General features: G+C 45.0%; 1 protein-coding gene across 7 annotated transcripts in view; it reads right to left on the reverse strand.

Moving 5' to 3' along the window:
• Nucleotides 1–24,377, reverse strand: part of SEMA4G (semaphorin 4G) — a 154,073-nt gene that overhangs the window by 85,338 nt on the left and 44,358 nt on the right. For 4 of the 7 annotated variants that reach the window (XM_089509740.1, XM_089509743.1, XM_089509742.1 and 1 more), the window contains one exon: nucleotides 837–1,083. The exons of 1 other annotated variant lie outside the window; for it this stretch is intronic. In XM_089509740.1, the coding sequence (XP_089365866.1) occupies nucleotides 837–957 (121 nt within the window). In that variant the 5' untranslated portion in view covers nucleotides 958–1,083. Of the gene's footprint in view, nucleotides 1–836; nucleotides 1,084–2,845; nucleotides 2,868–11,868; nucleotides 11,962–24,377 lie in introns of those variants that run through there. 2 more of the 7 variants (XM_089509744.1, XM_089509745.1) reach the window with 2 other exon arrangements.

Consider the following 24,377-nt stretch of genomic DNA (forward strand, 5'->3'; position numbering starts at 1 on the left):
AGTGTGAATCCCCACTTGGCCACAGAAACCCAGTGGGTGATCTTGCCCTGGACATACTGTCACAGCCTAAGAGGAAAGTAACAGCAAACTACCTTTGAATAAATCTAGCCAAGAAATGTGGAAACAATTTAAGACACAGCAACAACATACGGTTCTTGAAGAAAAGACCCCAAAAGCTTTGTTTCAGATACCTATATATATCAGCAATATCTGCTACTAACAAGCACATAAATTTCAAATCAATATGTCCTACACATTATAGTTACACACTAGAGAAGGAGCATCCATCAAAACAAGATGTGAGGATTTACAGAGTTTGTGCTTTAACCTGTATCATACCAGGATTTATTTACGGGATCAAGAAGTTAATCTGATGCATAAGTAATTTAAAGCATTGAAAAGAGGATTCTAAAGGACACTCCCCTTGCCTCCACTTCTAAATAGTGGACTATAAAATAAATACTAAGGACAATACATTGAGCAAGCAGGGTGATGAGCACTTCACACTCCATAAAAAGCATTGGTTACCTGGTAGCTATTTCCTTCAAGCCTAAGGAGGACATTGTCAAAGCACAACATATCTCCGGTCATACTGTTTTAAAGGTGCCATAGGATTAGTCATTTTAATCATAAACTACAGTAGTAACTGTGGAAGGCTACAGAAATGTGACAAGGCTTGCAAAATCCACAAATAGAGATAATAAAAGGCAAGAACATGGGATGTGCATATATGATGAATGCATATACAGATAATCATAAAAATATATGGGAATAAATAGAACTTCATATACATTGCAAATGTGCCCAGCTAGGAAATGAGGAGCATTTTTTTTTACCGTTATAGACAATTGTCATACGAGGAGTGGCATCCAGATCCATAGTAGCCCTTCTGGAGGGATACCCCATTACTGCAACCACAGAGAGAGCCATAAGATAAACGGGTATATTCCTTCTCATTCTTCCAAGTCAAGTAAGGCTGCTGCCCACTGGGCAACACAGCCCTTTTCTATAATTCAGTCCTAGATTATCAGGTGATCCTCCCACTGATTTCTGCAAGTATCACCACAGGCCACAGAGCAGTTCCTAAAAGATAAAACAGCACATTTTAAAAAGTAAAACATTAAATCACAATATTGCTAATCAAATCTTAAGAGTTAGCAGCATTCCTGAGCTCATATATTTACCAATTTGATCGGGAATGGTTTTGGTGCCTCAAGGCCTGGGACCAAAACCAGCCATCCTGGGGCCCAAATCTGGTTTTTCTAAGGCTCTTTACAGCTAGGGTTGCCATAATTCTGGACCTCCAAACTGGGACAAATGTAGGACAAAAGTAGGACAAAATTTTCAAATGTAGGACACGTTTTCTAAAAATGGAGGACACGCAAAAAAATTGATGATTTTTTAAAAAATGTTAATATAAATGCATGTTTCTTAGGCATGATCAAAATGGAGGACATTTTGGCATTATTCCTAGACAGATGGCAGAAATGTACTTCCCTTTCTGGCTAACCTCCCCCCCCCCATTCCAAACAGCATATTTGGGCATTGAAGAGGAGGAAGAGTGGAAAAGGCAGAGGAGGAGGAAGAGGAGAAGAAGAAGAGGAGGAGGAAGAAGGGGAGGAAGAGGAGGAGGAGGAGAAGAGATGGAGAAGAAAAGGAGGAGAAAGAAGATGAAGAAGAGGAGGAAAAGGAGGAAGAAGGAAGAGGAAGAAGGGGAGGAAGAGGAGGAGGAGAAGAAGAGATGGAGAAGAAGAGGAGGAGAAAGAAGATGAAGAAGAGGAGGAAAAGGACGAAGAAGGAAGAGGAAGAAGGGGAGGAAGAAGGAGAGGAAGAGGAGGAGAAGAAGAAGAAGAGATGGAGAAGAAGAGGAGGAGGAGGAAGATGAAGAAGAGGAGGAAAAGGAGGAAGAAGGAAGAGGAAAAAGGGGAGGAAGAAGGGGAGGAAGAGGAGGAGGAGAAGAAGAAGAGATGGAGAAGAAGAGGAGGAGGAAGAAGATGAAGAGGAAGAAAAGGAGGAAGAAGGAAGAGGAAGAAGGGGAGGAAGAAGAGGAGGAGGAGGAGGAGGAGAGGAAGAAGAAGAAGAGGAGGAAAAAGATGAAGAAGAAGAGGAGGAAGAGGAGGAGAAAGAAGAAGAAGAGGAGAAGGAAGAAGGGGAGGAAGAAAAGGAGGCTGAAGAAGAGGAGGAGGAGAAAGAGGAAAGGCTCTTTCCCCTGCCTGGCTGCCTCCGTCGCCAACCGAGGAAGCCAGGCAAGGGAATGGGGCCTCGCTGAAGCCAAGCCCCAAACCCCTGCCTGGCTGCCTCCGTCGCCGTTTTGCCCCCACCCCCGGGATTTCCCCCCCCCCCAGAGACGGAGGCAGCCAGGCAGAGGTTTGGGGCTTGGCTTCAGCCGTCCTCCAAGCCCCAGCCAAGCCTGCAGGACTCCGCGATCGCGGAGGAGCCCCCAGGGCATGGCTGGGGCTTGGAAGGCAGCCGTCCTCCAAGCCCCAGCCAAGCCTGCAGGACTCGCTGGGGGGGGGGAGTCCCGGGGGCGGGGCCAAACCGGGGCGGGACCGTGCGGACCCGCCCCAAATCGGGAAAGTCCCGCCCCCAGGCGGGATATGGGAAGCCTATTTACAGCCCTCTTCACCACAATAACACTGTTTGGTTGTTTCCCAATTTCCCATGATATGGATTTTTACCCATTTGAAAAAGATGAAATGATTCTTCTAAAGCTTAGTTCTTGGCAGAAAAAGTTTTAAGGTGGCATGTTCAGTCCCATCTACCACTGGAATGCTCCCCCCACCACTACCACAAACATCCCTGAGTTGCATTAATTAGGTCCTTGGTCTGAGAAGGGCTCACCAACCTTGCCATACATCAAAATAAGCCCCATCATCCAAAAGAGCAAAGAAAAACTGCAGATGCATATTAATCCAAGGCGCTTCAGTGTTGTCTACTCAACCACATTGATTTTGCCCTTCCAGTATCCCTAAAATGGAAAGTAATAGAAAGACTGCAATCTTGCTTTAGGCCAAGATTATTTTGCTTTAGTTTCTATTCCCTTGCATTTCTGGAGCCTGACTTACACCCCATGCCTCTTTCCACTATTCTTACATGCCAATCTGCTGCTGCTCCTCTAAATATTATATATCTCCTCCTCTTCTACCCTCTTTAGTTTCATCATTCTCAGGTGAGCGCCATTTATTTTGCTATAGGTCTTGGTTGTACTCATTTTTGTGCTATGTATTTTTCTTCATTTTATCAGCCACCACTTGCCAACTACTGTGTTATTTGTGAAAAGTTTGTCTTGGATTTCCGCATAGCCCAAGAAAGGCAAAGATTGTTTGCCTTTGCCTACCCTGAAACCTGCCCTCATTAAATGCCAGCCTGCCAACAAACAGATTTTTAAAAAATCACAAGATTCTCCTGGGATGGGTTCTGCATGTTATAGAAACATGAAGCTGCTCTGCTACAGCAGCAGAAGAAACAGTGTTATGGCTTTAGTTAGCAATTCTGTCTACATCATTAAATATCATGCATTAAACATTCAGGTCTAAATGTTTTTTGGGGTGGGAGAGCAACAACTACATGCTAATTGTGATTTATTTTAGTCATCAAGGATTTTATTCAAGATACTAAAACCCTTTAACACAATGTGGTGAGTGATTAAATGAATGCTCTACTGAAAAGATATTTTGCATTTTTATGACTTGCAACATCAATATTTTAATTTGAACTCACACAAAAAATAATTATTTAATCTAAGATCTACTATACAGTAAGGCTTGATCTACAACCTGTATTAGGAATTACCATGTAGTTCAATATTCTATCCTAGTTACAACTCCTCTTTTACAATTCATTCCCTCTAATATGAGAGCCAGTGTGGGAGACCAAGGTTCAAATCTCCAGCCGTGGAAAACCACAGAGTAATCTCTGACAAGTCACAGTCTTTCAGCCTCAGAGGAAGGCAATGGCAAAAACCTTCTGAACAAGTCTTGTCAAGAAACTCATGTGATAAGTTGTCCTTAAGCAGTGTTGCCAATTTCCAGGAAATTGCCCAGAAACAGGGAATTTTAAAACCTTTCCGTGTCATTTCCGTGATTGCCAAAATTCCGGGGAGATTCTGGGAATTCAATCTCCCACCCAAACATACCTTCCTGCCTCCAAAAACCTCCCAACATACCTCCCATCCCATAAGTCCCACCTCCTTTAGCCTTCCCATAGTGCCTTGCACCCCGACCCCTGACCCCAAAGTCACGCCTCTCCGACCCAGAAGTCCAGCTCCCCATCCAGGAAATTTGGGGGAATTTCCGGGAGATCCAACACAGCATCAGAGGATTTCCTTCGAGGGTGATTGGCAACACTGTCCTTAAGGTCCCCATAAGTCAGCAATCACTTGAAGGAACACAACAATAACAACCTATATTGAGTGTATTTACCTGACCCTAAAGGCTAGGGACAGTCTGGGGATTCTGTTAGTGTATCGGCCACCCCGTGCGCTAGCGGACTCCCTTAACGAGCTGACACAGCTGGTCGCTGAGCTGATGCTGGAGACACCCAGGCTACTTGTCCTGGGTGACTTCAACATCTCCCTCACGGCCAGCTATGTTCCACCCGGTGCGGCTCGGGAATTCATGGATACCATGACGGCCATGGGCCTGTCCCAGCTGATAGAGGGTCCTACGCATTGTGCGGGTAATACTCTTGATTTGGTCTTCTGTTCGGATGCGGAAAATCCGTGGGCGGAAATAACTAATGTTTCCCCCCTGTCATGGACGGATCATTTCCTGGTGGAGGCAAAAATCAAGGTCTCTACCCAGATCCCCCCCGGGGGTGGCGGACCTGTTAGGATGGTCCACCCTCGAAGGCTGATGGAACCCAAAAGGTTCCAGGAAGCTTTAGAGGGGTACATGGTTGGAAGTGACGGCGACTCTGTTGATGCCCTGACTTGTATTTGGAATACCGGTCTCTCTAGGGCTATACACAGTATCGCTCCCAAGCACCCTCTCAGGCCCGCTTCCAAACGTAAGCCCTGGTATACGGAAGATCTCCGGGCGAGGAAGCGGGAACTGCGACGGCTAGAGTGCCGTTGGCGGAAACACCTTCGCTTAGACGACAAGGCTCTCCTAGACCAACTGTTAGAGGACTACGGAGAGGCGATACGAGCAGCTAAGAACTCGTTCTATGGTGCTCGTGTCGCGTCCGCGGAGTCGCGTCCAGCAGAGTTGTTCAGGGTGGTGAGGGAGCTAACTCAGCTCCCTCCTGCCCCGAACCAGATCCTTGAACCTTCTAAGGCCTGCTGCGACCAATTTAATAACTTCTTCGTGGATAAAACCTCTCGGATAAGCGAAGGTCTTAACGCCAACATTCAAGCAGAACCTAGAGTAGAGGCGTCCAGAGCCTCCGTGGACTCCATTAAACTGGATCGGTTTGAGTTGGTAAGTACCGATGATGTGGACAAGATCCTCGGAAGTGTTCGGAAGACAACTTGCTCTCTCGATCCCTGTCCCTCATGGCTAGCGGCCCAGGGGGGACCGGCGGTAACTTTATTGCTACGCCGGATTATTAACACATCTTTGAGGGAAGGGCAATTTCCATCTGAACTAAAATTGGCCATAGTAAAACCTTTATTAAAAAAGCCCTCCCTCGATCCCCTGGTACATAACAATTATCGGCCAGTTTCGCTGCTGCCATTTTTGGGGAAGGTGATCGAGAGGGCGGTTGCAATCCAGCTTCAGGCGGTCTTGGATGAAACGGATTATCTGGACCCATTTCAAACTGGCTTCCGGGCGGGTTACGGGGTTGAGACGGCCATGGTCGCCTTGGTCGATGATCTCCGTCTGGGCCTCGACAGGGGAAGCGTGTCCCTGTTGGTGCTCTTGGACATCTCAGCGGCTTTCGATACCATAGACCATGGTATCCTTCTGGGACGCCTGGCAGAGGTGGGAATCGGGGGCACTGCGCTCCAGTGGTTCCGGTCCTACCTCTCTGGGAGGTCCCAGATGGTGCAGCTGGAAGACGTGTGCTCCGATGAGAGGGCCCTTATAACTGGGGTCCCTCAAGGAGCCATTCTGTCTCCCATGTTATTTAACATTTACATGAAACCGCTGGGAGAGATCATCCGGAGACATGGGGCGCGGGGTTATCAATACGCTGATGACACCCAAATAATTTTCTCTATGTCTCCGACTGATGCAGTGACCGGGGATGGTGTCTCTCCTCTCGTGGCCTGTCTGGAGTCAGTAATGGGCTGGATGAGGGAAAACCGACTCAAGCTGAATCCAGAGAAAACGGAGGTACTTGTGATAGGTTCCCCTGGTCCAGGAATGGTGGTAGTTCCACCTGTCCTGAACGGGGTCACGCTCCCTGTAAAGGACTCTGTGCGCAGTCTGGGGGTGTTTCTTGACTCGTCGCTTCACCTGACTGCTCAGGTGAATGCGGCGGTCAAGAACACCTGTTATCAGCTTCGGCTTATTCGCCAGCTGCGCCCATACCTGGCCCAGAGGGACCTTGAAACGGTAGTACATGCTCTGGTAACCTCGAGATTGGATTTCTGCAACGCACTCTACATGGGGCAACCCTTATACCAAACCCGGAAGCTACAAATGGTACAGAATATGGCAGCCAGGCTGGTCACTGGAACTTCCAGGGCCAGCCATATTACACCGGTGCTTAAAGATCTGCATTGGCTGCCTATTCGCTTCCGGGCACAATATAAGGTGTTGGTGATGACCTATAAAGCCCTAAATGGCTTGGGCCCAGGATACCTGAAGGACCGCCTCTCCCCGTACATTCCGTCCCGCACCCTCAGAATATCTGGGCAGCAACTACTTAAGGTGCCAGGGGCTAGGTTGACCTCCACCGCGAGGAAGACATTTTCCATCGCCGCCCCGGCCCTTTGGAACACGCTGCCCACAGAGCTCCGCTCGGCCACCTCCCTGGCCCAATTTAGAAAGGACCTAAAAACCTTTCTATTTCAGCTTGCATTCCCCGATTAAAGTCCAGTGGGCCTCCTTTCCTCTTCTGTGGCAAAGAGGACTGGCTAACGGGGGTTTTATTCTGTTTGTGTGTAATTGTTTTTAACCCTGATGTATATGTTGTTTGATATTTTGCTGTCAACCGCCCTGATCTATGGAAGGGCGGTATAAAAATAAAAATTTTATTTATTATTATTATTTAACCACCTTTAATATCTGGCACTGATATAGCAAAGTACTTCACACATATCATCTCAATAAACAATCATTCTGTAAGAAGTGTTAGTATTATTATCCTCATATTGCATATAGGAAACAGGGGGTTGAGACAATGGAGTTTATCGTAGTGGCCCTGAAACGGGCCCAGTGTGTTTTAAACGTGTGCGCACACGGGCATGCACAGAACGGGATGCGGCCAAGAACCCCATTTTATCGCATGCCAGAACGCCACCTTTGCCGCGGGGCATTCCAGTTGTATCCCCATTCCGTTCCAGAGGGCGCCATTTCTGAGAACGCTTTAGAACAGTTCTCAGAAATGGCGCCCTCTGGAATGGAACGAGGACACAACTGGAATGCACCGCGGCAAAGGTGGCGTTCTGGCATGCGATAAAATGGGGTTCTTGGCCGCATCCCGTTCTGTGCATGCCCATGTGCGCACACGTTTAAAACACACTGGGCCCGTTTCAGGGCCACTACGATAAACTCCATTGTGTTGGCATCCCTTCACTGGCTCCCCTTCCCTTTCCCCATTCAGTACAAGCTCCTGCTGTCGACGTTTAAAGCCCTCCATGGGCTGGCCCCTCCTTACTTATCAGACCTTATTTCTCCGCACCTTCCCACTAGGGCCCTCCGTTCTGGTAGTCAAGGTCTGCTGTCCCAGCCCAGGATTTCCTCTGCCCCATCTCGGATTCGCCCCTTTTCTCTCGCTGCCCCTTACTCCGGGAACCTTCGTCCCCCGCGAGCAAGAGCCATCACTTCTTTAACCAGCTTCAAAATGGAGTTGAAGATTATCCTGTTCAGGGCAGCGTTCCCAGGCATTGCATAATTGTCACTTGCTATTTGATGTTCTTTTGTTGTCTGTTTTATTGAATCATTTCCTGTATTGCTATGTATTTTATATGTATTATCCTACTAGAGAGGCCCCTTCCCCACCACCACTCCCTTTGTGTCGTGTCTTTTTAGATTGTAAGCCTGAGGGCAAGGAACCGTCCAATTAAAAAGATTGTATGTGTAAATTTACAGCGCTTTATAAATAAAGGATAACAATAATAATAATAATAGTACTTTTGCGTTCAATGCAGAAAGATTATAAATATGCCTGAAAGAAGCCAATGCCAATGGAGATTTGTTAAACAGTTGCAGAAGAAACTAAAGGTGGAAGTAGCACTTGTAATAATAATTAATTTTGTTTTATTTTTTATTTATATACCGCTATTCCAAAGATCATAGCGGTGAACATCAAGTAAGCTAATTAGCAAGTAAGCTAATTTGCCCCCAACAGTCTGGGTACTCATTTTAGCGACCTCGGAAGGATGCAAGTCTGAGTCGAGCTTGGGCCCTTTTGCTGGTCTTGAACTCGCAACCTTGTGGTTTCGAGTGAATGGCTGCAGTACAGGCATTTAACCACTGCGCCACCAGGGCTCCATAGAGGCTGAGGAATCATTTACCAAACAGTAAAACCATTAGAGATGTGGATTGTTGTAGGAAAGGGATCATCATGAGGGAGCTCTGGTGACACAGTGGTTAAATGCCGTACGACAGCCACCATGTTGTGAGATTGATCCCAGGGTTCCAAAGTTGACTCAGTCTTTCATCCTTTCATAGGTCAGTAAAATAAATACCCAGCTTGTTGGGGGCAACTGGCTTACACCATGGCGCATTACAGAGCGCTGAAAAGCGGCACTCTGCCTGCGCCGTCATTTGCTGCACCGAGGAGCCCCAGCGGCCAAACTGTGAGGCTTCCTAGCACAGCTAAAAAGAAGCACCAAAATGGCGCTTCTTCTTGAGTCGCGGAAATGACACAACGAGGTGCCAATGGCGCACTCAATGCATCGTTTTCGCAACGCTATGTGCGGACACTAAGCGTCTGGCACATAAAAATGGCCACGCCCGTGTGTATAGGGCGTGGCCATTTTTACGCCCCCGTCACGTGCTGGGGTGAGGCCGGTATGGACGCTAGGTCCTCGGCCAACTCCTAGCGGGGGCGCCGCAAAGGCCTGTACAGAACGGGCCATTGTAAACAGTTTAGAGAGTACTGAGTTCACTATGAAGCAGTAAAGATAAAGGTATTCCCTGTTGAAAAGGTTGTCAAGTCGTGTCCAACCATAGGGAGTGGTGCTGATCTCCACTACTACGCCAAAGAGCAAGCATTGTCAGAGACTACTCTGTGATCATGTGGCCAGCATGATTGCACAGAGTGCTGTTTACCTCCCAACTGGAATGGTACCTGTTTATCTACTTGCATTTGCATGCTTTCGAACTGTTAGGTTAGCAGAAGCTGGGACTAGTGATGGGAGCTCACCTCACCATGCTGCACCTGGGTCTCAAACTGCCAACCTGCCTATCTTGTAATCAAGAATAAGAGTCTTAACCACTTGAACCACCACATTCTGTGCAGTACAGAAATGTAAATACTGTTGCTATTGCTATGAGTGGTATGCTTTATATATCCAACAGAATCACTATAGTTATTGAAAAAGGGATTCACAATTTTGCATGTTTCCCTGCACACAGAGTAAGAGGAACATTTGGGCTCAGACCTTTCTTTCCTAAGTAGCTAATTTGGGTTTGTTTGTTTGTTTGCTTTGTATATAGAGAGAATGAATTTATTTTGTTTTAATATTTTAAAGTGCTATGCCCTTACCCCTCACTGCAGTCTTTAGTGGTATTGTCCACTATTCCACCATAAGATTCTACCCCACCTCTTTACAGACTTTGCTGTGCTTTCCACAACAAAATTCCATTGAGGACAAGACCTTCAACCCTCACAAGTGAGCAGTGCCATCCCTAGGATAGGCAGTGAAGATTACTCATGGCGTCATCCCCTCCACTGACCTCCTCCCATACCAATCCATAGAGAATCCTTAGTTATGTTTTTTTGTACTAATGTTACTCATAAACCATAATTCCCATATATCACTGGCTGTAATGGCAAGAGTTGTAACAAACAACTAGCAAAAATAAAATTATACCTTTAAATTACAGTATCATGCACACAGCCAAAATGTATTTACGTATACATTGTTTCATGTGGTTAAAGTGAAAATTTGGTAAGATGTAATGTTTTTAAAGAAAATTTTAAAATAATTTTTTAAACCTGGGTTCTTTCTTTTCTCCTCCCACTGAGCCTCACCCCACTCACACCATCTTTTCATTGTTTTAAGGGGACGCAGATGAATGTCACAGCCCATTTCTGCCAAAAGGCAAATATTTGGGGAGCAGTGGTATCACAACCCCTGCAGGGTATCACCTGGTATGGCCCGCAACCCCCCCCTCCTTGTGACACCCCTGCAATTGAAAAGAACTAGTTTCAAAACACACCAACTGATTTAAAAATATTTTTCATAGCTTTTGCCAAGATTCCATCTACTACATACAGTTCTTTTACTTGTTGTCTAGGATCACACTGGGGAACAATTCTAGGATGGTCAGTAAAAAGGTAGAAATAGGAGGGCAGTAATTCAGTACTTCAGGTCAAAAATCTAATATTGGAGTTGAGCAAACTGTTGCTTTCCAGATATTATTAGACAAGAAATCTCCCCAGCCCCAGCCATCATAGCCAATGGTAAGAAATGCTGAGAGCTGACATCCCAAGCGCCACACTTTGCCTGTCCTTCCATTATCTCCACAAAAATTTAGAGGGGAACAGTCATTATCAAGCAACATGTATGGTCTCCTAGCAAAGATCTTTGATTTATTGTGGGTTTTTCGGGCTATGTGGCCATGTTCTAGAAGAATTTCTTCCTTGGGATGCTTATCATCTATGCAGATGAACTGGATGGATAAGGATGGAGACAGAAGCAGGGAGACTTGCATATACAAAAAGGCTTCAATTTTTCTGCACCATGAGAAAAGCAGTGCTTAGGCTAGGATAGCCCCACTGAGCTATTCAAGCTATTAAATGATAAATGGGACAGAATGGAGAGGAGTTTTTTCTTCTTCAACCATACAGAATTTATTATTTAAAAGCGGTGAAGTTATTCATAGCTCAAAAGCTGGAAGCTCTTTCGATGACATACTAGCGCTTATAAATTCTGTGACACAGCAGTTATGCAAAAGCCCAACTAACTTTATGTTTACGGCCAAAGAATTACAGAAGAAAAGCTGACAGTATAAAAATCAGGCTACATTTCTGTAATAAGCGAAAAAGACCTGAACCCAAGAAATGTAAGATCACTCTAAATGAGAAGTAGATTGTAATCAATAATAGTCATGTCAGGTGAGCATAATAAGCTAGACAGAATATAATGATATGGGCCTCAAGCTCACTCAAAGAGGGATAAGACCACTGCGTTTTGATCTTCTATCTACACCAACAGCTGAAGAATTGGATGGGGTTTCTGATAATGAATCTGAGACTAGTGAGCTGGAGCCTATGGAACTCCAACCCTTCCTCTGAGCTCAGTTAGCTTGAAGGATCAAATACCACCTACTTTTCTGCCTCCACAATGGTGCAAGGTGAATGTCAGGTGGGAAGTCACAGAAAGAAAAAACATTCTTCAAACCAGAGAGCTGGCTCTTTAAAGAACAGGTAGGCTAGACAGAGGGACTCTTAATGCCACAGTTCCCCTCCAACTTTTGTTAGAGCAAGTGGCTCACTACGAGCTTTCCAGGATGCTAACTTGTCTTTTAGATACTTGCAATAGGCATTTAGGACAGTACAGAGGAAACAAAACTGAGTTTATCTTACCAAATTCTGTCTGGTCTTGAAAGCTAAACAGGGTCAGCTCTAGTTAGTACTTTGATGGGAGACCAAGTTCAGAGGAAGGAACTGGCAAAACCATCTCTGTGTATTCCTTGTCTAAGAAAACCCTATGAAATTAATTGGAATCCCATTAGTTGACAGGTGACTTGAAGGCATACAGACACATAGCCATTTTTAATAAGTCATTTATGACCTAAAAAAAGTCACAATGTTAAGTGCCAAAGAAGCTACTGCAGTGCTGCTTAGATTGAAAAACAAAACACAGGGAAGTGAGAAACACTTTACACAACCAGGAACATGTCATGATCCACACTTTAAAATTACTCCACCACAGAGCTTTCCCAGGTCTCTTCTGATTATCCTGTGGGATAGCAGCCACAGGAACTTTCTTGAAACTCTCCAGTTCAAATATTAATCTGTACCATACTAAGGAAAAGCTTCCCAAAGCCCAGAGACACAATGTGAAATGATGATTGGCTTCTCATAGGTTTTGCCACCTTGAACACTCGTTACAGGCAAAGCACTAGCAGCCAACATGGTATAACAACTGCCAAGGTTCACAGACTCTGGCTGGCATCTGTCTGAAGGAGAAAGAAGAGGCTGCTTCCCTCCAACCCCCATGTCTGTGCTTCAGTATTATGCAGAGATGTCCCAAGTAAAAGAATTACAACCACCACCACTATCACTGTCATTGTCTATAACACCTGTGGGCTTTCAAATATACTATGAACTACAGATGCCTTGTCCACTATTCCGGTTCACAGAACAAGACGGAGGAAGTACCAGGCAGCTAAAGCTACAATGTTCTATTCAGCATCACCACTAAATCCCATTATCCCTTTCACTCATGGTAGGTTTCAGAGGTTACCTACCAGGACGACCCTAGATGGCTCAGAAGAGTTATCTTGCCCAGGGCACCCTCAAACCTGGAGCCAGACCTAACAGACGTAACATGCCCAAAGAAGTGTGGAGAATTCCAAAACAAGCCAGGGTTTTGTATAAAGTGGTGATACTCAATTGTCTCAGGATGTTCCATGCTCTCAATCTCTCTCTCTCTCCCCTCCTCCCTCTTAGTTACTCCTGCATGGGCTCATTCACATTAGTCCATATTCCACTTCAGCTGTCATGGTTCCATCCTATGGAATCCTGGGATATGTAGTCTAGTGAGGCATTAGGGTGCTCTGGCTGAGAATACTAAATATCCCTACCTAAACTCCCAATCTCAAGATCCCACAAAATAGAACTATGGCAGTTAAAATAATAGCACTATAATTTTGTGTTGTGAATGGACCCCAGCTGATCTGAGACAGGGATAGGCTGCAGAGAATATTCCTAAATTCAATGAAGAATGTATGAAGAAAAGAATTTGGAAAATAGGTAATTAAAACAACCATACCTGCTAACCGTACCTATACTTAACCATTACGTACTATGGATATCAGTGCAAAGCGAAGGCCTACTTGATAAAGAATTTAATCACATGGCAGTAAATTGCAATTGGAGCAGGATAATCACATCTTTTGCTGAGGCTTATTACATTATATTGGTTCTCTTCTGTTGTTCTCCTGGTGGGGGACTATATGGAAAGCATTTCTTTTCATTAACACAAAAACTTTATTAATGACCTGCTTTTCCACTACTGTCCTCCTATCATTTGCAAATCAATAATTCATTTCTGCTTCAATGCCAATTATGGATGATCAGGGGGGCAGACTTTAGGTGTGGCTTAGCTGCCCTCTGGTTACCAGTTATCATGTGGGAAGGAGTAGACATTTCTATTTGATTTGCTTTCAATTGTGGCCCTGGGGTTTGTCAGAGAAGCCAAGAAGGGAAAACTTTGCTCTCTGCTCCCCTCACCCCACCTCCTTTTGCCCAGTTCCAGAGTCTCACTCACACATGCCTAGTAATGGACAGTTTGAAAAAACATTTAGAGGCGTTACAAACCGCCGCTTTGCGGCGGTCTCCCGGCGCTGCTGTTTGCTCCGCAAGGGAGCCGCCGCAGCCAAACCGTGCGGCTCCCTTACGGAGCAAAAAAGAAGCTCCAAAATGGAGCTTCTTCTGGCGTTGTGCTCATGATGCCGTGAGGCGCCAATGGCGCACTCGCGATGTCATTAGCGCTGCACGAGGTGCGGACGTACAGCGTCCGTTACGTCAAGATGGCGGCGGCCGTGTGGAACGGCCGCCGCCATTTGTTACGGGCAAAGTCCGTAACAGAAAGAGGGGCGTCTGGAAGAGACGCCCCTTTTTTAAACTGGGACGCCCTGAGGACGTCCCAAGTGGCGGTTTGTAACCCGCCTTATTTCATTATCCCTGTTCTGCAGTTCTTGGTAATAACATTCACACCTGATTAATTGCTGGCAGATTAATCACTACTTTAGCTGCTGGCTTTCATCTGCCACCAAGTAATCAAGTCTATCCCAAATCAGGAAGCTGCCACAACAAAAGCAAAAAAATTCTTTTTCTTAAACCTAAGACTGTTTTCATTTCATGTTATATTTCGGAGGGGGGGGGAAGCATCCGTGTATGTGTGTGCCACACTAAGAAAAGCAATGGGAATAATGTCTTTGAGGAGATAGTAGGTGAGCAGTCACAAATGCTGTGGGTGATAAAGTGTTAGCACAAACAAAGGTTGCAATTCCAGAAAGGTTCTGAAGGTGCTACAGGGAAGTGAAGAATCCTGATTGTATAGCGTTTTGAAAACTATTTTAGCGGGAGATGAGCCTGATGTAATGAAGTTCCCAGTGTCAAGTAATAAAAAGTAATTCAATCACCTATGCAAAGTGAAGGAATGGGTTTTCCATTTCATTTATTTAAGATGGACTGAGAATCATGTGGCTTTCTACACTTCACTGGACTACAGCTCCCAGCATTCCTCACAAGTGGATATACTGGCTACACCTGATAGAAATCCAACATTAATAGGGCCACATGATTCTCACCTCTGGTTTATAATTAAGTTGAAAAACAGCTATAGTAAAGGGGACTATATCCATGGGGATAATCCTTTAGAAAGTTACAGCTCAGGCAGTAAATTACAGAGGAAAAAATCCTTTACAAGATTTACAGTTCTTGCAACTCTACTCTACTGTAATGGTTTCAAGAAACTTCAGCATGAAGCAACTGCTCAGACTGAATTCCTGTTTGGAAAAGAGGATTCAAAAACACATTATATAACTCTAGATTAGCAAAAGCCACGGTGCAGATCTACTGGCAAAGTCTGCTTATTAAAATAATGTTGTATGCTTAGCTTTTCATTCAAGTTCAGTGTACGATTGATTTTAGATAACTATATGTACATATGACCCAGCATGGTGTAGTAGTTTGAGCATTGGACTATGACTTTGGAGAGCAGGGTTCAAATCCCTGTTCAGCAATGAAAACCCACTGGGTGACCGTGGGCAAATCATTGTCTCTCAGTCTCAGAAGATGGCAGTGGCAAACCTCCTCTGGAGACAATGGCCAAGGAAATCCTGTTTGGGGTTTCCTTTAGAACTGGAATTAAGTTGGAAATGATTTTAACACATACAACAAGATATGCAGTTCACAAGCTAAAATTTAGGTTATAAACTTGTCCAAGTTATAAATCTGGAGTATAAACTGAAAGGATAAATCCAGAGAAGCACACACTAAAGCAGGTTTATAGTAAATCAAGACCAGAGGGGTTCCAGCTAAATCCTCTCCTTAATCCCCAACCATTGACTAAATGCTATTACTCTCAGTTCCCAGGGCATAAAACTGATCCAAGTTTCCATTCAGTGAAGTACAGGCAGCCCTCATAGCCATGGATTTTTTATCCACAGATTCAAGTATCCAGGTTTGAAAATATTTTTTAAAAAAATTGATAAATTCCAAAAAGCAAACCTTGATTTTGTCATTTTATATAAGCAACACCATCTTAGTGTGCCACTGTATATAATGGGCCTTGATTTTTATATCCATGGGAAGTCCTGGAACCAAACTCCAGTGGATACCAAGAGCCCACTGTATTGTACAGTCCAGTTGTTGAGCCACACAGCCAGCTGCAGAAGCGTCTCTGTCCAAACGACACAAGCATCAAAACATTAAGCAGACAGCCAAGTCAGGCATCTGTGCATGTTTAGCAAAAAAGCAGAGACCAGAGCACTGAACTGTCCACTCTCACACACACCTTTTAAGAAAGAGAGGGAGAAAAGTTAGTAGATAAGGCCTTTTGGGATGTGATGGCAGCATGTCATTTCCAAGGTCACAGCTCCTATGCTGTTGTAGAGAACAAGAGTTCTCAGAGGACAACACTCCAGAGAAGGAGTGAAGATGACAATGAATGATTTTAGAGTGAGTACATTCTTAAAGGGAATAAATAGCTTATTGTAATGCCTGTATACAGATTTGTAGTATGACCATAGTTGGAATACTGTACACAGATCTCTGGTCACCACCTGGCACAGAGAGAGAGAATGAAAGAAAGAGAGGTAAAGTTTTCACAAGCATCCACCTCAACTGTGGGATTTGCTGCCTTGAGATGTAGTGACAGTCATCAACTTAGATTTAAAAGGGGCTAGACTACATTACTAGTCACAACTGATATATATTATTTCTTCCATTACTGCAGGCAGCAGGATTCTGAATAACAGTTGCTTGAGAGAACAAGCAAGGGGAGAATGTTATTATGCTCATGTCCTCCTTGTGACTTTTCAAATGGCAATTAGTTAGTCACTGTGGGAAACTGGATGCTGAACTTTACAGATCTTTGGACTGAGTAAGTAGGGCTCTTATGTCCTTACAATCTGCAGCAATTATAATGTTATGTCTAAAATGGAGTCACCCCTCTATTTTTGCAGACTTGAGATCCATGTTTTTTATTATATGCGGAGGGACGACCTTCATTGAAGTTAATGGTGTGCACAGGAGCATGTAGCCATTCAAGCCTATGGAGCTTGAATATCCACGGATTTCCAAATTTGCAGGGGGGTCCGGAATGGACTGTATTCTCAATGCCTCAGAAAGTAGCTTTACATGGAGCTTAGTTTTGAAAGGTGAAAAAGTAACTGCAACCTCCCCCCCCTGCTTGGCCCCAGGCTTCACCACACCCCTCTCAATTAGTACACATCACTGTGGAACAAATTTGGCTTCAAGATAGAAGGAAAACTGCAGGTATGTACCTTCATATTTAACTTTTCCTCTTTGGGTCATTTGACACTACCCAGTTATAGCGTTATGGTTCCACTGCAACTGCTAAGATTGCATCTTATGGCAGGCATCCTGTGATTGGCACTTTAGGAAGGCAGATTTAAAAGTCTCAACCAGAGAGTTCTAACGCCTCACCAAACCCCAGGATTCCATAGGAATAGGCTTGCCATATCCCGCCTACGGGCAGGACTTTCCCGGTTTGGGGCGGGTCTGCACGGTCCCGCCCCGGTTTGGCCACGGCCCTGGGATTCCCCCCCCCCCCCAGCGAGGCCCTGGAAGGCCTCACCGGGGCTTGGGAGACAATGTCTCCCAGGCCCCGGCAAAGCCTTAGAGCAGCTCCGCAATAGCGGAGCCCTGGAAGGCCTTGCCGGGGCTTGGGAGACAGTGTCTCCCAAGTCCCCAGCGAAGCCTTGGAGCGGGTCCGCGATCGCGGAGCCCTGGAAGGCCTTGCCGGGGCTTGGGAGACTGTCTCCCAGGCCCCAGCAAAGCCTTGGAAGCGGGCTCTGCAATCGCGGAGCCCTGGAAGGCCTCGCCGGGAGCTTGGGAGACAGTGTCTCCCAGGCCCTGGCGAAGCCTTGGAAGCGAGCTCCGCGATCGTGGAGCCCTGGAAGGTCTCGCCGGGGCTTGGGAGACACTGTCTCCCAGGCCCCGGCGAGGACCTGGAAGCAGCTCCGCGATCGCGGAGTCCTCCAAAGCCTCGCTGGGGCTTGGGAGACGCTGTCTCCCAGGCCCCAGCGAGGCCTTGGACAATGTTTTAAAATGTAGGACCTTTTTTTTAAATTTCCTGGCCAGGAAATTTTTTTTAAAAAGCCCTACATTTTAAAACATTGTCCTACATTTTAAATCATTGTCCTACATTTTTCCCGGTTTGGAGGTCCTCGGGGATGGCAACCCTACATAGGAAGCAACCACTGCAGTTAAAGTGAAATCATAGTTCTATAACTGTGCATTGTAAAAGGGCCCATAGAAAACAAAGTGAGGAATAAGAGAGCAATCCATCTAGGTGATTTCAAACAAAATTACTATGAGTTTCCAATAAATTTAGCCATGATTTATGCCAGAACTGAACAGATGCTGCTAAGGCCCACACAAAGGAAGAACAGACGTTTCTATTTGACAACATGGAGCATTTTTCAAATCAGATAAAGATAAAGTTTTCCCGATGGTTTTTTTTGCCAGCTCTGAAATGCTCTCTTATATGCCAATTAATAAAAATGGCTCTCCTCATCCCACACATTTTCAAGAAGTAAGGATTTGCTTAGCAATGAATATCACTATCATTAATCAGCAGAGAAACATCCAGTTTGGCTTTCCTGTTCTCTATCATTCATATATCATTCAAATTAACTGCAAAGCCAGAGATATATACATGGTAAGATAATTATATCTTTCACATGCAAAGGGATCTTGTAGCACCTTTGAGACTAACTGAGCGAAAGAGGTTGTAGCATTAGCTTTCATAAACTTAGATCCAAAACACACTGCAGAAATAATCCAGTTTGAGACTGTTTTAACTGTGCTGGCTCAATGCTGGGCAATTCTGGGAACTGTAGTTTTGTGAGACATTTAATCTTCTCTGTCAGAGAGCTCTGGGGCCACAACCAACTACAATTCCCAGGATTCCCTAGCACTGAGCCAGGACAGTTAATGTGGTCTCAAACTGGATTATTTCTGCAGTGTGTTATGGACCTTAGTCTACTACTTCGGATGCTACGGTAAATCAAATAAAGTAGAATAAGGAGTCATGCAGACATGAAACAAACTGCGCCAAAAAGAGCTGAAGGATAGTTCAAATGCATATTTTAAATAAATTAGCTGAGAATACACTTTTTCATGATGTGCCTATTACTGAACATTTTGATCAATTTAATGCATATTTTTGATCAGTTTAATGCATATTTTCATTCAACTTTAAAAAGTAGCTGCATGATTATCAGATTAAAAATAAAACTTTCATACATTGCAAGCTAACAGATCTCTGTAAAAATATATCAGAGTCCTTACAGATCCTACTGATAGGGGGTTATATATGCCAGGAATGCTATACTGTGAATACAGTAGAGCCAAGGGAACATTTGAATGCATGTTTCAACCAATCTGGACACTGGAGTCCCTTCTTTGCTTTTTTAAGTATCATATAGAGACACAGGCAAAGACAGACAATATCACATCTCTTTTCTGTCTTTCAAAGTCCTTTAGCTTCCAAAGAAGAAGCAAATGCAGCAGCCACCACCACCACATCATGTTGCCTTATACTGAAAGTAGCCAGATTTACCCAAACTCTTTGACTTCTTACCTAAACTCAAGAACATCTATAAGGAAACAGGTCCTCAACTCTGATCCAGAATAACAAGCAAAAGTGGAAATATCTACAGTTTGAGGATACTCAGATTACAACTGACATTACCAAAAGTAAATCACACAAATGGATAACTTTTGGGTAAAGGAAATTGTACACAGGCAGCAGATCAGGACCATAGCAATAGCAATTGCATTAACATTTCTATACTGCTTCATAATGAACTCAGCACTTTCTAAGCCAGGGATTCCCAACCTGGGGGTCGATCTACCCTTTCTCGGGGGTCGCCAGGTTGGGGCTGCCACCTCCTCCTCCCATCTTCCTTGCGGGTGCCGGCACCAGCACCACCACCGCACAGGAATGGGGATGGGGCTGCCTCCTTCTCCTCCCCTCTTCCCCACGGGTGCCGATGCTGGCACTGCCACCGCGCGGGGATGAGGATGGGGCTGCCTCCTCCTCCTCCCCTCTTCCCCACAGGTGCCGGCGCCACCACTGCGTGGAGATGGGGAAAGAGCTGCCTCCTCCCTTTTTCCCCGCAGATGCCAGTGCCTGCACCACCACCGCGTAGGGATGGGGATGACGCTGCTACTGCCTCCTCCTCCTCCTCACCTCCTCCCCGCGGGCACCGCTGTCACCGCCCCTTCTTCCCCTCCTCCTCCTCCACATGGTTGCCGCCATCACCGCCACTGCTATTGCAGAAACAGTGGCGGAAGCCCCGTGCAATGGCGGCCGCGGCAGGCCAGAGCAGGTCTGGCTGGCATGGAGGAGGAGGCGGAGCGGCTTCCAGCAGTCTTTGTGGCCAGATGTGCTGCCACTTTTTCCAGCCGGTGGCCTCCCTAATTGATTGGGAGGGTGGGAAGGGGCGGGACTTCTGACCGCACAGGCTGCTGGGGCTTGTAGGTGGCCGGAAGGCCCGACCCTTCCTGGTCTCCCAACCAATCAGGGGGGTGCCGGGCGGGACTTTCGGCCGCAATGGGGGTCACGGCCCAACAAAGGTTGGTAACCAATGCTCTAAGCGGTTTACAATCTTGTAAGCCAATTGCTCCCAACAAGCTGGATACTCATTTTACTGAGCTACGAAAGGATGGAAGGCTGTCAACCTGGAGCCCTCTGGGATCGAACTCACAACATTGTAGCTGCAGTACTGGCATTTAGCCACTGCGCCACCAGGGCTCCCTCCCATTGGAAGGACCATGGGGAGAGCAGGATGAGAGCATGGGGGAAAGGACAAATGATTAAAAAAAACATTATTGCTTCCTTAGAATTCTAATCCAGACTGAGTCCCTCAAGTTTACTTTTGAGTAAAAATTTAAAAAATGTAGCTGCTTTGTTGTTGTGTGCCTTCAAACTGTTTCCAACTTATGGCAACCCTAAGGCGAAGTTATCATTGAGTTTTCTTGACAAGATTTGTTCAGAGGAGGTTTGCAATTGTCTTCCTCTGACGTTGAATGTGTGACTTGCCCGTGTAGATGCTATATACATCTTTAAAATGACATGGAGTTTGACTATGAATTAAGGGGCAGAGTTTATACTCTATAAACATGGAGAGAATTCATCACAACTTGTTCTCCATTTCCATGTCAATATATACAGAACCACAGAATTGGAAGAGTACCCAAGGGCCATCAGGTACTCCAGCTCAACACAAAATCTCCAGCTAGAGCATCACCAACAAGTAGCTGTCCAGTCTCTTTTTGAAAACATCCAGACACTGAGAACTCACCACCTCTCTAGGCAATTGGTTCCACTGATAAACACAGAAGAATTCCACTCAAGAGCAAATATGGGATCTACCCTCTTCCATTTTTTCATTCAATCTACTTAAATTCTGCAAACTAGAATATCTGTCCAGGCTGAGAGTGTTTCCAAATTGGAGGGGGGTTGTTAAGCAGCCCTGCATATCCTATGCAATATTTGTGAGCCCTTTTAGTTTTATATCCCACATCTGGAGACAGCATGTTTCTGAGAGATTGATGACCTTTCAGGAATACTAGGTCAGGTTCCTAGGAAAAAAAGTATAGCTTCTCCCAAGGCATGTGTACAACCAGGTAAACCAAGCTATCAAGTCTAAAGTGCTCCTTCCCTCAATTAATCTATTTTTCCTCTTGAAACTTGAGACAAATGATCTCTTCACATCCAAAGAAGTAAGCAAACTTCTCTGATTACTTTATGTTGTGTCCCCAGCCAAATTTCCCATCCATTTATCTCAGGGATATCCCAATCCAATCACTATTTTTGTTCCATGAAAGTTAAAGCCATCAACCAGTCCAGAATCCCATTGTTGACTCCTGGGACAAATCATTTAGCTTTTGTTACCTGGCCACGATCCACTCACTGGAATGGTAATTATAAGCTCACTGCAAACTCCTAAAATTCTGCTATCCCCTTTCCATATTTCCATTTTGGTCAGCTCTGTATGCTGTGTCTATTGGAATTGCTATCTTGTGTGTGTGACTGCACTTTGCATTTTTCCAAATAAAACTTTCTTAATTCACCCAAGACCAAGTACAGTGGGCACTTCCCTTATGTGGGGGATCCGTTCCGGGCTCCCCCCCAATGTAAGGGGAATTCTGCATATGCTCAAGCCCCACAGAAAATAATGGGGCTCATGCACACGGCGGTGTGCGTGCCATTACCCCTTCCGGACGTGCCAAGGCTTCTTCTGGTGCGGACTTCCAGAGTATGCTGGAGTCCACATATAACGCGGGTACACTGTATTAGTATACACTGGTGTAAATGGTCCAAAAATTACCCAAGCCTCTTGCAAAGCTAATTTCCCCAACATCTGAAGTAATGCTGACAGTTGTTGGGAACCTCCCACCCCCCTTCACCTGTTCTTTGGGTAACGGGGGGAAGCTCTTGCTACTAATCTAAAAGCACCATGACCTTCCTAAATAGTATTTTTGTGGGCAGTAGGAAAGACAAAAGAAGCAGTGGGAAAACTGGAAGACTATGTCATCTTGACCTTTTTGGACTCTGTGATTAAGGCTTGGGATTTATATAATAAATGTCTTTTCTCAAAAGAAACTATGGAGCGTTCTGCCAGCGCTGCTGTTTGCTCCGCGAGGGAGCCGCAGCAGCGAAACCGCGCGACTCCCTCGCGGAGCAAAAAAGGAGCTTCTTCCTGCAGCGTGGTTATGACGCCGCGAGGCGCCAATGGCACACTCGCGACGTCATAAGCGCTGCGCAACGTGCAGACGCACAGCGTCCGCTACATCAATATGGTGGCGGCCGTGTGGAACGGCCGCCACCATATTGTACGTATTCACTACGTACTAGGGTTAGGGGGGTGCGGAAGCACCACCCCTTCCTAACCCTAATACGTAGTCAATACGTATTTTATGGCGGTTTGTAACCCGCCTAAGACAAAAATGTGGAAAGGAGCTTAGGTAGACTGATAACTATTCAATTCACATTACTTCCCAAACCTCTATTCAGGTTTCTTTTCTTCTCTTTTTTTTCTCCCACTGCAAGATAACGAATGTAAACCAATCAGGTACAAATTAAAATTAATCAGTTTCCATAAGTAACTGGTAAATTTATACCATAGTTCATCTACCTGCATCATGTTCCCCCTCCAGCTGCTACCAAAGAGAGAATTTTCAATCTAAAACTATAAAATGGAATGAGTAATGATTAATTCAAGACTAGTTTATCCAAATAATCAGTTTATACCACAACAAATCAGCAGCTGTTCCTTATAAGTTGCCAGCATCCTGTTATCTTCCCTTAAGGAAACTATGTTCATTTTGGGAGATCACATTTTCCCCTGCATCCACCTTGCAATATATTATTACAAAGAAAGTGCTGTTCTTTCCCTAGTCAGTTAAGCATCATGAATTTGCAATGGACCATCTGGAACAAGTTTACACAAGTGTCATGGACATAATGGTTTCTCGGCTCCACCCTCCCCCAAGTGGCCATGTGCAGCAGAGCCAAACCTGAGCATCTCAAGGTGTGGAGAAGCGTTCTCATTTTAGCCTTCCACTACAACATTTTAATGTAAACCTCAGCTAGACAGGACAGCAGGATTTGGCCTTTAAGTTAGTTTTCAGTCTGCAGGCAAATCATCCATCTTTTGTAATAGGAAAGATAACCAATTCTTAAAAGAGAGTGACAGAAAGATAAAGGACAATGCCACCCTGTCTAAATCTTAGGTATCCTTTGTACAGTCAGACCAATTCCATACACTATACTGGGAAAGAGAGAAAGTAGGTTTGGATTTACATTATTTTATTCTATTTATATCCTGCCTTTTTTCCAGCACTGGATCCAAGGAAACATACAACTTTTTCAAAACACAATACAGCTTGAAACTCAGCACAAGAGTTAAAATACAATTAAACCAAACTTATCTTTTTTAAAAAGTTAAAATGTATGTTAAAAGACATTTTTAAAACATATTTAAAACAGAATATGCAAACAATACCCTCATTAAAATCTCTGTCTGCCACAGCATATTAAAATGGCCTAGGGAAGGTTTAAAAGCATGGTAAAAATGTTCCCTAAACCCCCAGAAAGCATGTGGGGACAAAAATATTTTTTAAAAAGGGAGATACAGCCCTCCAAAGTCTTCTGGGTGGCTAATGCAGCCCCCTAGTCTCCCATAATTGCCCACTCCTGGCTTAAACATATGGTAAAATCATTCCAACCTAAATCCATGATGGTGGGGGGCGGGAAGATGTTCAAATCTGGATGAATCAGAGTGCTGTTCAGAGTGCAAGAACATGTACAAAGTGATCTGCACTTTGTGCCATATTTAGTTATGTTGTTCCAACCACTGGCAGTGGATTGATATTACCATGCTTTCTGATTCTACAGTGGTACCCCGGGTTACGAAAGTAATTCGTTCCGCCGCCGCTTTCGTAACCCGGAAACTTTCGCTAGCCGAAAAAGCCCATAGGCTTTAATAGCGAAAGCCGCGATTCCGTGTGAAATCGCGCCGAAAAGCACCAAAATTTCTTTCGCAACCCGGAATAACCTTCGTAACCCGGAAACAATTAATTAAGTGAATTTCTTTCGTAACCCG

The sequence above is a fragment of the Sceloporus occidentalis genome, unplaced genomic scaffold (assembly GCF_023333645.1).
Source record: "Sceloporus occidentalis isolate IW3139 unplaced genomic scaffold, rSceOcc1.0.p SCAF_2, whole genome shotgun sequence".
Lineage (NCBI taxonomy): Eukaryota > Metazoa > Chordata > Lepidosauria > Squamata > Phrynosomatidae > Sceloporus > Sceloporus occidentalis.